We start from the raw sequence: 15,173 nt of genomic DNA on the forward strand, positions 1-15,173 counted from the left end.
AGTGAACAAGCTTTCCTGTGACTGGATAGTTTGTGTCTGGTAAAGTTTTATACTTAAAAAGGCTGTGAGGAGTGTGGTTCCAAAAAAGTTTTTCATTATTGTTATTTCTTTTTTTTTTTTTTTGAGACGGAGTCTTGCTCTGCCGCCCAGGCTGGAGTACAGTGGCCGGATCTCAGCTCACTGCAAGCTCCGCCTCCCGGGTTCACGCCATTCTCCTGCCTCAGCCTCCCGAGTAGCTGGGACTACAGGCGCCTGCCACCTCGCCCGGCTAGTTTTTTGTATTTTTAGTAGAGACGGGGTTTCACGGTGTTAGCCAGGATGGTCTCGATCTCCTGACCTCGTGATCCACCCATCTCGGCCTCCCAAAGTGCTGGGATTACAGGCTTGAGCCACCGCGCCCGGCCCCATTATTGTTATTTCTTACTGCTTCTTGTTTCTCTCTGCTCTGTTAATTTGGAGTCATGTGAGGAAATTGTGCCATTTCTATCTGCATTATCTACCCCTGTATCCTTCAAAAAGTTTGCTTTTATGCAAATATGCTGTGCCTAATTAGCCCGGTATGGTTAGTAGTCCCAGCTACTCAGGAGGCTGAGTTTGGGTAGTAGTCCAAGTCTGCAGGGAGCTGTGATCATGCCATTGCACTCCAGCCTGGGTAACATAGACCCTATCTCTAACAAAACAAACAAACCAACCAAACAAATGCTGAGAGGTTATACAAGTGTGCACCCTTGGGAGCTGCTGACTATTGAGCCCACTCTCCCCTGCTGCCTCCTCCCACGGTGCATCAGTCACCACTTAATTAGGAAGGCCATTTCTTCACATAATGCCTTGTATGTGCTGTGTCAGTGACTGAATCCTACCTGACACCAGGGCTAGGGCTTATTCTAAAAGAGTTTGGAGCCTATTAAAGAGCTCAGTCAAGTGTTAGGGGGATGCTTTTCCTTATCACCTCCCTCATTATACATTGAAGCATTTCCGTTGAGGAATTCTCCTGGCCTCTTGCCTCATTCTTTAGTTAGACTTTCCATGGAGTAGGAGTGACATCTGTTTGATAGGTTTGGGAAAGAGCATTGGTCCCTTCTGGGACCCTTTTTCTTTGGGGCCTGCCTGTCCACAATGATCTGTAAGATGGTGCATCAATCTGTACAAGGATCTTTGTGATCTACTTTCTATCACATAGCAAGTTTAGCCCCTACAGGAGGAGGCCTGCAGCTTTGGGATGTCAGTTCAATTTGGGGGTGTCAGGGATCCAAACTACTCATTTCAATATGGTTTTTGTCTGACTCCTCTGCCTATTTTTCAGTTGGTTTCTAAAGATGGTAGATCCAAAGAGTTGTTATATATTGGGCCCTTCAGACTCCAACCAAGGCCATTACACAGTTGTAATATGAGTCCCCACAACATAGGTGGTGTATTAGTCTGCATAGAATAGACAATGCTACATTAACAAACAAGATACAGAACTCTCAATGACCTAACACAATAAAAGTTTATTTCTCCCTCCTGCCAGAGTCTAGTGTGAATTGATTGGCCCTTCTCAACCTTGTAGCTCTGCTATCTAGGATATGTGACTTCTAGGTCCCTGCAACAGGGAAAGAGAAAAGTGGAAGAGACACACTAGCCCATATGTGATACCCAGTACTCTTGCTGAAATTAGACATGACAGTTATGTCACTCCAAACACTGCAAAGGAGGCTGGGAAACGTAGGGGAACACATAGACGCTTGGAGGGCACAAACTCTCTCTGCTACAAGTGGATTAAGAAAAATGAGGGAAGGTTCAAGGGAGCAGAGTGAGGCACAGAGGGGGTTGAGTGGTACCAAAAGTGTATTTTGCCTATTTCATAGTTTTCCAAAGCCAGATATTCTGTCTGAAATTTGTCTGTACAATCTCTTCAGAATCCAGTGCTACAAAGCCATCTACAAATGACCTTAATAGGCTGATTGAGGTTTTTCCTGTTAAAAAGTGTGCATTTTACCTCGGGTCTTCTGGAGACAATATGTTCATTGTTTGGTTGCATAATTTATTGTCTTAATTTTATTATGTGTTATATTAGTAATTCTAGAAGTGAGAATGTTGGGTCCAAAGAATGTTTGGGTACTTTGAGCCTTTCAGTACTCTTCAAATCACATCAAATATAGCATTGGTTTTAGTTCTTCTTTTTTTCCCCCTCATATGGGATTTGTTTGAGTAGGAGTCATCTAATGTAACCATATTTCTTAAGCATTCTCTTTGAATTAATCAGCTGATATTTGTTAGTTTTTCTTCTAGGAAGAGAACCCCAAATCTTTCAAAGCCTAAAAAGCAATGGGGAACTCCAGACAGGTAAGGCAATATTATATGGTCTTGTTTGTGATGATTGTGTTCATTACATCAAATAGGTAAGTATTATTTATCCATCCACCTCTACAGATCCTCTGAACCAATATTATCACCTCATTGTAGTCAGCATGTAAAAAGCTAACCCTTGGTCAGTGGTTCTTAAATTTGGCTGTACATTGGTATCACCTGGGGAACTTTAGTAATGGCTGAGTGCTTTCCCCAAAAATCCTGATTTAGTCGATATGGGGTGTGCCATAGACTTTGGGAGTTAAAAGCTCCCCAGATGATTCTATAGGCAGACAGACTTGAGAACCACTGCTCAAGGGTGTGACTCCACACCGCTTTGAAACTTTTTGTGCATTTTCCAAGTCCAGCTTTGCTGCCTGTATCTCTAAGGCTGCTATCACTAATCTTGATACCGCTAAACCTCTTATTAGAGCACACCTGTCCTCTGGGTCTTCAGCAAGCTAGACCCTCAGTCCTTTCATACTTGGCCAAGGGACTCTTCTTTTTCTTCTTTGGCTCCTGAGTCAAGCTTGAATATTTTTTGGATCTCCTACTGCTTTTTTTTTGAGGCAGGGTCTCACTGTGTTGCTCAGGCTGGAGCGCAGTGGTGCAATCATGGCTCACTGCAGCCTTGACCTCCCAGGCTCAAGTGATTCTTCCACCTCAGCCTCCTGAGTATCTGGGACCACATGTGCCCAGCTAATTTTTAATTTTTTTTGTGGAGACAGGGGTCTCCCTATGTTTCCCAGGCTGGCCTCAAACTCCTGTGCTCAAGTGATCCTCCCATCTTGGCCTCCCAGAGTGTTGGGATTACAGACGTGAGCCACCATGCCTGTCCTATTGCTTTTTAAACAAAATTAATAGACTTTAATTTTTAGAGCAGTTTTGGGTTTACAGAAAAATTAAGCAGAAAGTACAGAGTTCCCATGTTTACTACCGTTCCCCCTAGTTTTCCCTACTACTAACATCTTGCATTATTTTGGTACAATTGTTAAAATTGATGAGCCAATATTGATACATTGCTACTGATTAAAGTCTGTAGTTTACATTAAGGTTCACTTTTTGTGTTGTGCGGCTTTATGGGTTTGATAAATGCATAATGTATCCACCATTATAGTATCATACAGGATAGTTTCACGGCCCTAAAAATTATCTGTGTTCCAACTATTCGTTTCATCTTTCCTCCCTTTCCAAACCCTTGGCCACTGCTAATCTATTTACTGTCTCTATAGTTTTGTCTTTTCTAGAAAGTCATATAGTTGGAAGTGTACAGTATGAAATCGTTCAGATTGGCTTCTTTTACTTAGTAATATGCATTTAAGATTCCTCCATTTTTTTTGGCTTGATAGCTCATTTCTTTTTAAGATTATATTCTATTGATGTGGTACTATTTAGTTGTATAGGTGTATCATATCCATATATACCATGGATATAGGTATATCCATTCATCTATTTAAGGGCATCATGGTTGCTTCATAATTTGGCAATTATGAATAAAGCTGCTATAAACAATCATGTGCAAGGTTTTTGGTACATATAAGTTTTTAGTAATTTGGGTAAATTGCTGAGTAATATGGTAAGAGTATATTTAACTCTGTAAGAAACTGCTAAGCTCTTGTAAGATGACTGTACCATTTTGCATTTTCACAAGCAATGAAGGAGAATTCCTGTTGTTCCACATCTTTGTCAGCATTTGGTGTTGTCAGTGTTTGGATTTTAGCCATTCTAATAGGTGTGTAGTGGTATCTCATTGTTTTAATTTGCAATTCTCTAATGAACTGATGTTGAGCATATTTGCTTATCTGTGTAAGGTATTTGTTCATCTCTGCCCATTTTTGCTATTTGTTATTGTTGAGTTTTAAGTGTTCTTTGTATGTTTTGGATGCCAATCCTTTATCAGATATTAGTTTTGCAAATATTGTCTCTCAGTCTATGGTTCAGCTTTTCATTCTCTTAGTGGTGTGTTTCACAAAATAGAAATTTCAATTCTTATGAAGTTCAACTTACTGGTTTTTTCTTTTGTGAATCATGCTTTTGGTGTTGTTTCTAAACTCATTGCTAAACCCAAAGTTACCTGGATTTTCTCCTGTGTGTTTTTCTATAAAACTCCTGAAAGTTTTATATTTTTGTATTTTATGTTTACATCTAGACACATTTTGAGTTAATGTGTATGAAAGGTGCAAGGTCTGTGTCTAGATTATTTATTTTTGCATGTAGATGTCCAGTTGTTCCAGCACCATTTGTTGAAAAGACTATCATTTCCTTTTTTTTTGGAGATGGGATTTCACTCTTGTTGTTCAGGCTGGAGTGCAATGGCGCAATCTCGGCTCACTGCAACCTCCGCCTCCCGGGTTCAAGCGATTCTCCTGCCTTAGCCTCCCGAGTAGCTGGGATTACAGTCAGGCACCACCACGCCTGGATAATTTTGTATTTTTAGTAGAGATGGGGTTTCTCCATGTTGGTTAGGGCTGGTCTCGAACTCCCGACCTCAGGTGATCTGCCCACCTCAGCCTCCCAGAGTGCTGGGATTACAGGTGTGAGCCACCGCACCTGGCTGAGACTATCCTTTCTTGATTGGATTGCCTTCAGTCCTTTAGCTATATTTGTGTGGATCTACTTACAGGATCTGTATTTTATCTCACTCATCTGTCTCTTCTTTCACCAATACCACACTGCCTTGATTACTGTAGCTTTATAAGTCTTGAAGTAAGATAGTGTTAGTCCTCTGACTTTGTTCTTGAATATTATGTTGACTATTCTGGGTCTTTTGTCTTTCTATATAAACTATAGAATCAGTTTGTCAATATCCATGAAGTAACTTGCTGGGATTTTTACTGGAATTGCATTGAATGTATAAACCAAGTTGGGAATAATTGATATCTTAATATTGATTCTTCCTATCCATGAATATTGAATACCTATCAATATTTATAACTCTTTTTTGATTCTTTCATCAGAGTTTTGTAGCTTTCCTCATGTAGATCTTATATGTATTTTGTTAGAATTATGCTTATGTATTCCATTTTTTTCGCAATGCTAATGTAAATAGCATTCTGTTTTTTATTTCAAATTCCAATTGTTCCTTGTTAGCATATTAAAAAATCAGTAGACTTTTGTATATTAATGCTGCATCTTGCAACTTTGCTATACTCTGAAGACTAAGTTTTAAGAGGCTTAAAACTAAAAATATAGTATGCATTAAATTCTCTCTTACTCGTGGATAGGAACACACACATATATATTGAGTAGAGGTATACACTGATAAGAGATACGTTAATGAATATTACTAGAACTGTCAAAATCTTGGAACACTCAACCCACCCTATTTGCAACCAATAGAAAAATTGGAGACATTATTTGATTAGGGAATAAAGTTTAGAAACGTTAAGTAAGTTACCCGATTCAACTTGGATTTGAATCTATATCCGTTGCCCACAAAGCCCATTTCTTTCCATTATATCATCCTGTCTATTTTAGAAAGGCACAGTTCCTTTGATGGCATGGAATACCAGAGGCAAGAAGATAATTTGGGGTTATTGAAATAATGCAGGTGAGAAATAATGATAGCCTATCCTAAAACATTGGCCTTAAAGGTTGAGACAAAGGTTAGAGTCAAAACATAGATGGACAGGACCTAGTGACAAATGAATTGTAGAAGTCTGAGGAAGGAGTAAAATATGATTTCTAGTTTTGTGTCTTTAGAAATAAGGCAGAGAATACTATTATAACTGCGAGGGAAAATACAAGAAGGAGATAGGTTTGGGAGGAAGATACATTAGATCATGCAGATGATTTTCAGACATTCAATAAGTATCTGGAAATACGGATTTAGCACTCAGGAGACTACTTGAGAATAACTGGAGAGACTTATTCGGGAATTGCGTTTAGTAATAATAAAATAATATTGAGGATGGGCGCAGTGGCTCACGCTTGTAATCCCAGCACTTTGGGAGGCTGGGATGGGTGGATCACTTGAGGTCAAGAGTTTGAGAAAGCCTGGTTAACATGGCGAAACCCCATCTCTACTAAAAATACAAAAATTAGCCAGGCGTGGTGGCACACACCTGTAATTCCAGCTACTTGAGATAGGTTGCGGCAGGAGAATTGTTTGAACCTGGGAGGTGGCAGTTGCAGTGAGCCGAGATTGCGCCACTGCAATCCAGCCTGGGTAACTGAGAGACTCCATCTCTAAATAATAATAATAATAATAATAATAATAATAATATTGAAGAGATTGGAAGCCCGGAGCACGTGCCATTGTTTGAGTTGTAAAAGAAATGCTACCTAAAGAAACAGAGAGAGGCCGGGCGTGGTGGCTCATGCCTGTAATTCCAGCACTTTGAGAGGCCAAGGCGGGTGGATCACTTGAGGTCAGAAGTTTGAGACCAGCCTGGCCAACGTGATGAAACCCTGTCTCTAACAAAAATACAAAAATTAGCCGGGCATGGTGGCACGTACCTGTAGTCCCAGCTATTTGAGAGGCTGAAGCAGAATCGCTTAAGCCTGGGAGGCTGAGGTTACAGTGAGCTGAGATCATGCAACTGCACTCCAGCACTGGTGACAGAGGTGACAGAGGGAAACTGTCTCAAAAAAAAAAAAAAAAAAAAACAGAAACAAACAAACAAAAAAGAAACAGAGGAAGCTGCTAGAAGAGAACCAAGAAAGAGAGAGTCTCAAAGGCCAATGAAGAAAATTATTAAAAGAAAGATGGCTCCTATGAGGAAACATTACAAGAATTTGTGGTTGGCTAGACTAGACTGGCAAAGAAAGTTTGAAGACTGATTTCTAAATTCAAAAAGTCCATAAAGCATTTTAAAGAGATAAAAGCTAAATAAGTATTTGTTATGATGGGAGAGATTATAAGAATTTCAGAACAATACAACTCTGGAAATGGACTGATGAGAGCTGTTTGGTGTTTTCTAAATCTGGAAATCTGAAACAGACTAGAGTTTTAACTGTGCAGAATGGGGTGATTGAACACTGAACCCCCCAGAATCCTTCTAGTTCCATTATTCTAGAATTCTGTGGGTAATTGTGATGGTGTCAGACTTGGTTCTGTTTCATGGATACATCAGACAGGTGTGGTATGGATAAAGATCCTATACTCTGTGGTCAAGTTCTGGATATGGACCATAGAAGATTACATTTTTATTTTCTTGATATTACTAGCCATGTAACTGCTAAACAGGTAATTTCTAAAATGCTGGCAGTACAGTGGTACATTATCTGTATATAATACGCTACTTTAGCCTGTTGGTTAGCCTCCCCGCTTCCTGATGAAGTTTACCTCCAAATTTTTCTTTTTTTTTTTTCTTTTTGAGATGGAGTTTCTTCCCGTCGCCCAGGCTGGAGTGCAGTAGTGCGTTTTTGGCTCACTGCAACCTCCACCTCCTAGTTTCAAGTGATTCTTCCGCCTCAGCCTCCTGAGTAGCTGGGATTACAGGCATCCACCATCATGCCCAGCTAATTTTTGTACTTTTGTAGAGACAGGGTTTCACCACATTGGCCAGGCTGGTCTCGAACTCCTGACCTCAGCAGGTCCACCTGCCTCGGCCTCCCAAAGTGTTGGGATTACAGGCGTGAGCCACCACGCCCAGCCACTAAATTTTTCTTGACTGTGGAGTCTCTGCTCTTTCTCATCCCACTGGTCTTTTCCTTCTAACTTTAAGCCAAATATCCTGCTTTATATATTATCCTCAATGCCTTTTGTTCATACTCTGTTTTCTAGTTCTTGTGGCCAAAATTTTTGTTTTATTTTTTTAAAAAATATATTGTGGGTACATAGTAAGTTTATATATTTACTTGTGGCCAAAATTTTTAAGCAGCTATAATCTCATGAGGGTTCAGTTCTTGGAGGGCATCATTCGGACCATATTTTATGCACTTAATTTCATTGTTGTTTCTAAGGTAATTTTTGCTCTGAATTTGAAACTGGGTGCAAACCCAGTATATATATACACATCACCTCAGCTTCCTAATCCCTGACTCTTCTAGCCTCTCTCCATCTGAGCTGTTATATTTACCCCTATCCAAAGATATATTTTTCACTCTGTTATTACCACTGATAATGGCCTGGCCAAATCCTATTGTCTTTTGATTTTTTTCAGAGCTCATCCTTTTATGATATCTAAGTTATATTTGATGCTTTTTGATATATTTTATTGTTTATCAAAATATACTTGGTTTGATATATTTTATGCATCCTTCTTTCAAACTCTTCCCCTCTTTGTCTTCTATTACGTGGTTCTCTCACCTCTACCCACTACTTCTTTCTTTTTTTTGAGATGGAGTCTCGCTCTGTCACCCAGGCTTGAGTGGAGTGGCGTGATCTTGGCTCACTGCAGCCTCCACCTCCTGGGTTCAAGGGATTCTCCTGCTTCAGCCTCCCAAGTAGCTGGGATTATAGGCATGTGCCACCATGCCTGGCTAATTTTTGTATTTTTAGTAGAGAAGAGGTTTCACCATGTTGGCCAAGCTGGTCTCAAACTCCTGACCTCAGGTGATCTGCCCGCCTTGGCCTCCCAAAGTCCTGGGATTACAGGTGTGAGTCACTGCACCCAGCCTGCCCACTACTTCTCTCTTTGGGAGCCTAGTTACTGTCTTCCCCATGTGGATCTCCCTCCTGTGGCCCTCTTCACTTGAGGTCTAAACATCGGCATTTGCTTTTTATTCTGCCTGTGGTTATTCTTTCCTCTCTAATATGTACTGCATGTCACCATCAGGTGGGTCCCCAGTTTTCACCATTCATTCATTCATTGAACCACTATGTGATTTTTCTTATAGTTTTTTTTTTTTTGACGGTCTCACTCTGCCACCCAGGCTGGAGTGCAGTGGTGCTATCTTGGCTCACTGTAACCTCCACCTCCCAGATTCAAGCAATTCTCCTGCCTCAGCCTCCCGAGTAACTGGGATTACAGGTGCATGCCACCATGCCTGGCTAATTTTTGTATTTTTAGTAGAGACGGGGTTTCACCATGTTGGCCAGGTTGGTCTTGAACTCTTGATCTCAAATAATCCACCTCCCTTGGCTTCCCAAAGTGCTGGGATTACAGGAGTGAGCCACCGCACCCAGCCTTTCTTGTGGCTTTTAAAAAAATTTATCTCATGTACAAGGAACTAGCATGGTTTCTTTCACTGGGTAGATGCCTCACATAATCCATTCAAGGAAGATCACTTAGTCAATTTAACAAAACCGATATCCTTCGCATACTGACGGAAACACTGACAGTATGTATGGAGGCCATATTTCCACATCAGGCCGTGCTGGCTTGAACAGACTCGATGAGAGCAAGATCCCTGCCCAAATTTTTGCAGGTGGCTCCAGTAGAGTTTGATGAGACAAAAGGGCATCAAACAATATTGAGTACCACTTCTGTACAACACTAAACTATGCAAGGAAAAATCCCCGAAAGACTAAGACATGATCTGAAAGAATAGATAGGCTGGAGTGGCAGACACTCTTGACTTGATCAAGTTTGCTTTTAGAAAGATCACTCAGGCAGTGGCGTAGAGAAAGGCGTGGACATAATGGGAGTATGGACAAAAGAAGGAACAGTGGGAATGAGGAGAGATGGACAGATTTGAGCCGTATTTAGAAAATGGATTGGGAGGCCGAGGCGGGAAGATCACGAGGTCAGGAGATCAAGACCATCCTGGCTAACACAGTGAAACCCCGTGTCTATTAAAAATACGAAAAAAATTAGCCGGGCATGGTGGCAGGCACCTGTAGTCCCAGCTACTCGGGAGGCTGAGGCAGGAGAATGGCATGAACCCGGGAAGCGGAACTTGCAATAAGCCGAAATCGTGCCACTGCACTCCAGCCTGGGAGACAGAGGGAGACTCCATCTCAAAAACAAAACAAAACAAAACAAAAAAGAGAAACAAAAAGAAAATGGAATCAGCAGAAGGTAGGGAGCAAGGATATTAATTCTTGTTTCTAATAATAATTCTGACTGATGTTTACAGAGCAGAGGAAGAAAGATTATATCTAAAAATATAAGCAAAGCTGAAAAAAGAAAACCAGGGGTCTTTTTAAAGGGTTGACTCAATTAGTTGGGCAAATTTAATTATGTGTGAAGTCATAACAAGTGTACGGAGGTTTTTGTTTGTTTGTTTGTTTTTTGAGACAGGGTCTTGCTCTGTCACACTGACTGGAGTGCAGTGGTCTGATTGATCTTGGCTTATTGCAGCCTCGACCTCTCAGGCTCAAGCAATCTTCCCACCTCAGCCTCCAAAGTAGTTGGCACTACAGATGCTGCCACCATTGCTGGCTAGTTTTTTGATATTTTTTTGTAGAGACTAGGTTTCACCATGTAGCCCAGGCTGGTCTCTAACTCCTGGGCTCAAGTGATCCTCCTTCCTCCTGCCTCAGCCTCTCAAAGTGCTGGGATTACAGGCGTGAGCTACCACGCCTGGCCTGTATCTTTTTCTTACTCCTCCATCTCAAGGCCTTCTCCTGCCCTCCTTACCCATTTCAGCAATGTTGCTTCATTACCTCCCAATGTGACATTCTACTTCCCCCTAAATATTCGTGGTTCAAGCCTTGGTCATTTCCATTTCCCATTGTTATCCCAACGTGGAATGTACCTCATTTCTGGCAATCTGTGCTTTTTACTTTCTTCCATGAAGCCTTTTCAGGTTAATTCCTTAATGATTTCTCCTTTTCTGTTCATCCCATGTTCAGTAATCCTCCCAATTTCACAGGGCTGTTGAGACTAAATGAACTGATATCTGTAAAGTACTTAGCACAATGCCTGGCAAAGGTTAAGTATTCCACAAATTATAGCTATTAATACTATTCTGTTACTATTGTATTTTCTAACCACCCGGTACAGGACTTCACCCAAAACAGGAGGCTAGTGTAGATAGTTAGAATGCTCATTTTATGCCAACCTGAGTGTAAACCACAGGGTTTACTTGATGGCAGAAACAGAACTATCTCTAGTGGGTTCATTTTTGGTCACCTCATTTTAAGACAATAGGTTAAACAGTAATAGTTTAACTTCCATAAATATTATATTCATTTCAGATCCTTGTAAATAATAAAATTCTGTGATATAGTTCTTAAAATGAAGTAAAGTCAGTATAAAAGCCATCAAGAGCCATTTCTGGCCAGGCGCGGTGGCTCACGCCTGTAATCCCAGCACTTCGGGAGGTCAAGGCAGGTGGATCACTTGAGGTCAGGAGTTTGAGACCAGCCTGGCTAACATGGTGAAACCCTGTCTACTAAAAAATTAGCCAGGTGTGGTGGTGCGTGCCTGTAATCCCAGCTACTCGGGAGGCTGAGGCATGAGAATCACTTGAATCCGGGAGGCAGAGGTTGCAGTGAGCCGAGATTGAGCCGCTGCACTCCACTCCAGCCTGGGCAACAGAGCGAGACTCTGTCTCAGAAAAAAAAGAGTCAATTTTTAGATTTTCATTAGCAATCAATTTTTTTACCATTTTATTTGTATGTTTCTTAACAGAAAACTGTTTTGGGGAAATCAAGATCCTATTCGCCCTGTTTCCCAGGGTGCTTTGAAGGCTCAACTGACCAAAAGACTTGAGAACCTTGCCCAGCCCAAGCAAGTTTCCTGCCTCTATGTACCTAACAGGTTAGTGTCTGTGTGTTATCATGTTACTTTATCAGGAGGTTTTTTTGTCGTTGTTTTTTGTTTTTGAGATGGAATCTCAGACTGTCACCCAGGCTGGAGTGCAACGGCGTGATCTTGGCTCACTGCAACCTCCACCTCCCAGGTTCATGTGATTCTCCTGCCTCAGCCTCCCAAGTAGCTGGGATTACAGTCACACACCACACCAGGCTAATTTTTTGTATTTTTAGTAGAGACAGGGTTTCACTATGTTGGCCAGACTGGTCTCGAACTCCTGACATTGTGATCTCTCTGCCCTGGCCTCCGAAAGTGCTGGGATTACAGGCGTGAGGCACTGCGCCCGGCCTTTATCCTAAGTTCTTAGGGAAAATGGACATAGAACTTTTATCTAAAAGCCACAAATTGTTCAACGTGCAGTCAAAATTCACTGAGAATTAGGGATTCTATATCTGTTTCCAATCTGATGCTACAAGTAAGCTTTTCCAGAGCAAAATCTAGTATTTAAGTATTGCAGACTTGTAATCTATTATAATGCTTTGATTTATGAGGATTAAAAAAATAATAAAGTGAAGGTGTTATACAAGGATACTTCCAGAGTTAGGAAGACATCTCTTCAAGATATCTTTGAAGAATTCTACAGAAGCCATTATTTTTTCAAGTTAGGGTCTCCAATTTTAGAATGAAAGACACTGTAGAAGTTCAGGGGATACTGAAATCACCTGTTGCGACTCTTGCCGAGGACTGGCCACTTCCTTCTCTAAGTTCTCCTCCTCTTGGCTTCAGTGATACTCTCCGCCCTGGCTTCCCTCCCATCTTCTTCACCTTGCCCTCTCAATATCCTTTGTGGGTTTCTGTTTCTTTGCCATTGTTGCCCACTGTCTTGTCCCTGGATGCTTTCTCTTCCTGCTCTAAACTCTTCCCAAAGGTGGAGTTGTCCTCATAGGAATTTTGCTTCCATTCTTGTGGTGGTGACCTCCAACTCCTGTTCCCAGCCTAAACCTCTCTCCTGTCTCAGAATTATTGACTTCCCCTGTAAGAAGGTGCTACAGGAATCTCCAACTCAACATGTTTGTATCATTTTTTTTTTTTTTAATTGAGATGTTGTCTTGCTATGTTGCCCAGGCTGGTCTTGAACTCCTGGGCTTAAGCAGTCCTTCTTCCTTAGCCTTCCAAAGTGCTGGAATTACAGATGTGAGCCACTGTACCTGGCCAGCATATATGAAACTGAATTACTTTTTATTTTTTTGGAGACAGAGTCTTGCTCTGTTACCCAGGCTGGAGTGCAGTGGCCTGATCTCAGCTTACTGCAACCTCCACCTCCTGGGTTCAAGTAATTCTCTTGCCTCAGCCTCCCCAGTAGCTGGGATTACAGGTGTGAGCCACCATGCCCAGCTACTTTTTGTATTTTTAGTAGAGAGGGAGTCTTGCTATGTTGGCCAGGCTAGACTCAAACTCCTGGTTTCAAGTGAGCCCCCCACCTGGGCCTCTCAAAGTACTGGGATTACACACATGAGCCATGGCGCCTCGCCAGACCTGCTTTTTAATCTAATGTTGAGGTGGATACTTGCTTCAGAATGATATTTACAGGCTACAATCATTGGTGTATTTGTTTACTTGTAAAAGTTTGTTCAAGAAGATGAATTCAATAATATTTTCAAATTTCTTAGTGAAGATCACTTCATTTTTTTTAACACAAGAATACCAGTTGTACATGATTAATTTTATCTTCTTTCTAGAAAATACAGAAATGATCTTTGCATGTTTGGTGACATTTTATCATTATGTTTGGTGGCATGTTACTGTTAAATTTAATTCAGCAAATATTTTGCTACAACAGAATACCTGAGGCTGGGTAATTTACAAAGAGAACAGGTTTATTTAGCTCACGGTTCTATAAACAGAGAAGTATAAGAAGCATGGTGCTGGCATCTGCTGGGCTTCTGGTGAGGGCTTTTCATGCTACTTCATAACATGAAGAAGAAAGTCAAAGGGAAAGCAGACATGTGCAAAGAGGGAAAACTGAGGGGCATCTGGTTTCATAACAACCCATTCTCATGGGCACATTCCTGTCAAAACTAATCCCGGCTCAAGAGAGTGAGAACTCACTCACTACCGAGAATGGCACCAAACCATTCATGAAGCATCCGTCCCCATGACCCAACACCTCCCATTAGGCCTCAACTTCCAACACCACCACACTGGGAATCAAATGTCTTTTTCTTTTTTTTTTTTTTTTTTTGAGATGGAGTCTTGCTCTGTCGCCCAGGCTGGAGTGCAGTGGCGCAATCTTGGCTCACTGCAACCTCCGCCTCTGGGTTCAAGCGATTCTCCTGCTTCAGCCTCCCGGGTAGCTGCGATTACAGGTGCCCACCACCTCGCCCAGCTAATTTTTGTATTTTTAGTAGAGATGCGGTTTCATCATGTTGGCCAGGCTGGTCTCGAACTCCTGACCTCAGGTAATCTGCTTGCCTCGGCCTCCCAAAGTGCTGGGATTACAGGCATGAGCCACCGCACCCGGCCTGGGAATTAAATTTCAGCATGAGCTTTGGTGGAGGCAAACAAACATATCCAAATTATAGCACAGGGGCAAAGGCAAGTAAGACACTATTACTGCTTTTAAGGAGTTTATCATCTATTATGGGGGATATACAAGGTCGATTAAAGTAATAACTAAGAAGCCTTTGGAGTTCAATAAAGAAGAGATTATATTTAGTTGGGAGGGATCAAGGAGGAGAAAAAAGCTGAATTTTTCCTTTCCCTAGTCTATCTTCCTAAAAGTAGCCTAAATTTTCTCATGATTTCTTCCAGAAAAAATAAATAAAATTATGCATATATGTATCTTTTGCCCTTTAAAAAAAAAAAAAAGCAAAAGGAATCTTTTGTGTGTGTGTATGTTTATATGTGGTTTCTTTCTGGTAAAATCCTTGATCTTCTCTCCTTTAAAATGTGTTCCCCAGACTTAAGCCATCAATATATTATCTTCACAAGCTGCCGTATTTGTGTACCATTAAATTATTTATTCAGTATTTGTATTTAAATGACATGTGTCTAGTACAAGTCTTAAAATACCACTCATTCCCTCTAAATTCACTCAAGTGCTACCTAACACCATTTGCAATACCATTTGCGGTATGTGTGCATCACATTTGCTTCATATTATTTTAGACTTTTCCCTTATATCTTTATTTTACTTAATTCTGTACTGTATAATAAGAATATATTTTAAAAGGCAACAAAAATCCACTGTAGGCTTAC

At 41.1% G+C, this 15,173-nt stretch overlaps 1 protein-coding gene across 3 annotated transcripts in view; it reads left to right on the forward strand.

Annotated features, from left to right (window-relative positions):
* THEGL (theg spermatid protein like) overlaps positions 1-15,173 on the forward strand; it is an 83,145-nt gene that overhangs the window by 30,312 nt on the left and 37,660 nt on the right. Inside the window, exons 3-4 of one of the 3 annotated variants that reach the window (XM_003898858.2) lie at positions 2,260-2,325; positions 11,793-11,921. In XM_003898858.2, coding sequence (XP_003898907.1) covers positions 2,260-2,325; positions 11,793-11,921 — 195 coding nt within the window. The remainder of the gene's footprint in view (positions 1-2,259; positions 2,326-11,792; positions 11,922-15,173) is intronic. The other 2 variants (XM_009207041.1, XM_009207042.1) reach the window with 2 other exon arrangements.

The sequence above is a fragment of the Papio anubis genome, chromosome 3 (genome assembly GCF_008728515.1).
Source record: "Papio anubis isolate 15944 chromosome 3, Panubis1.0, whole genome shotgun sequence".
In the NCBI taxonomy this organism is placed as follows: Eukaryota; Metazoa; Chordata; class Mammalia; order Primates; family Cercopithecidae; genus Papio; species Papio anubis.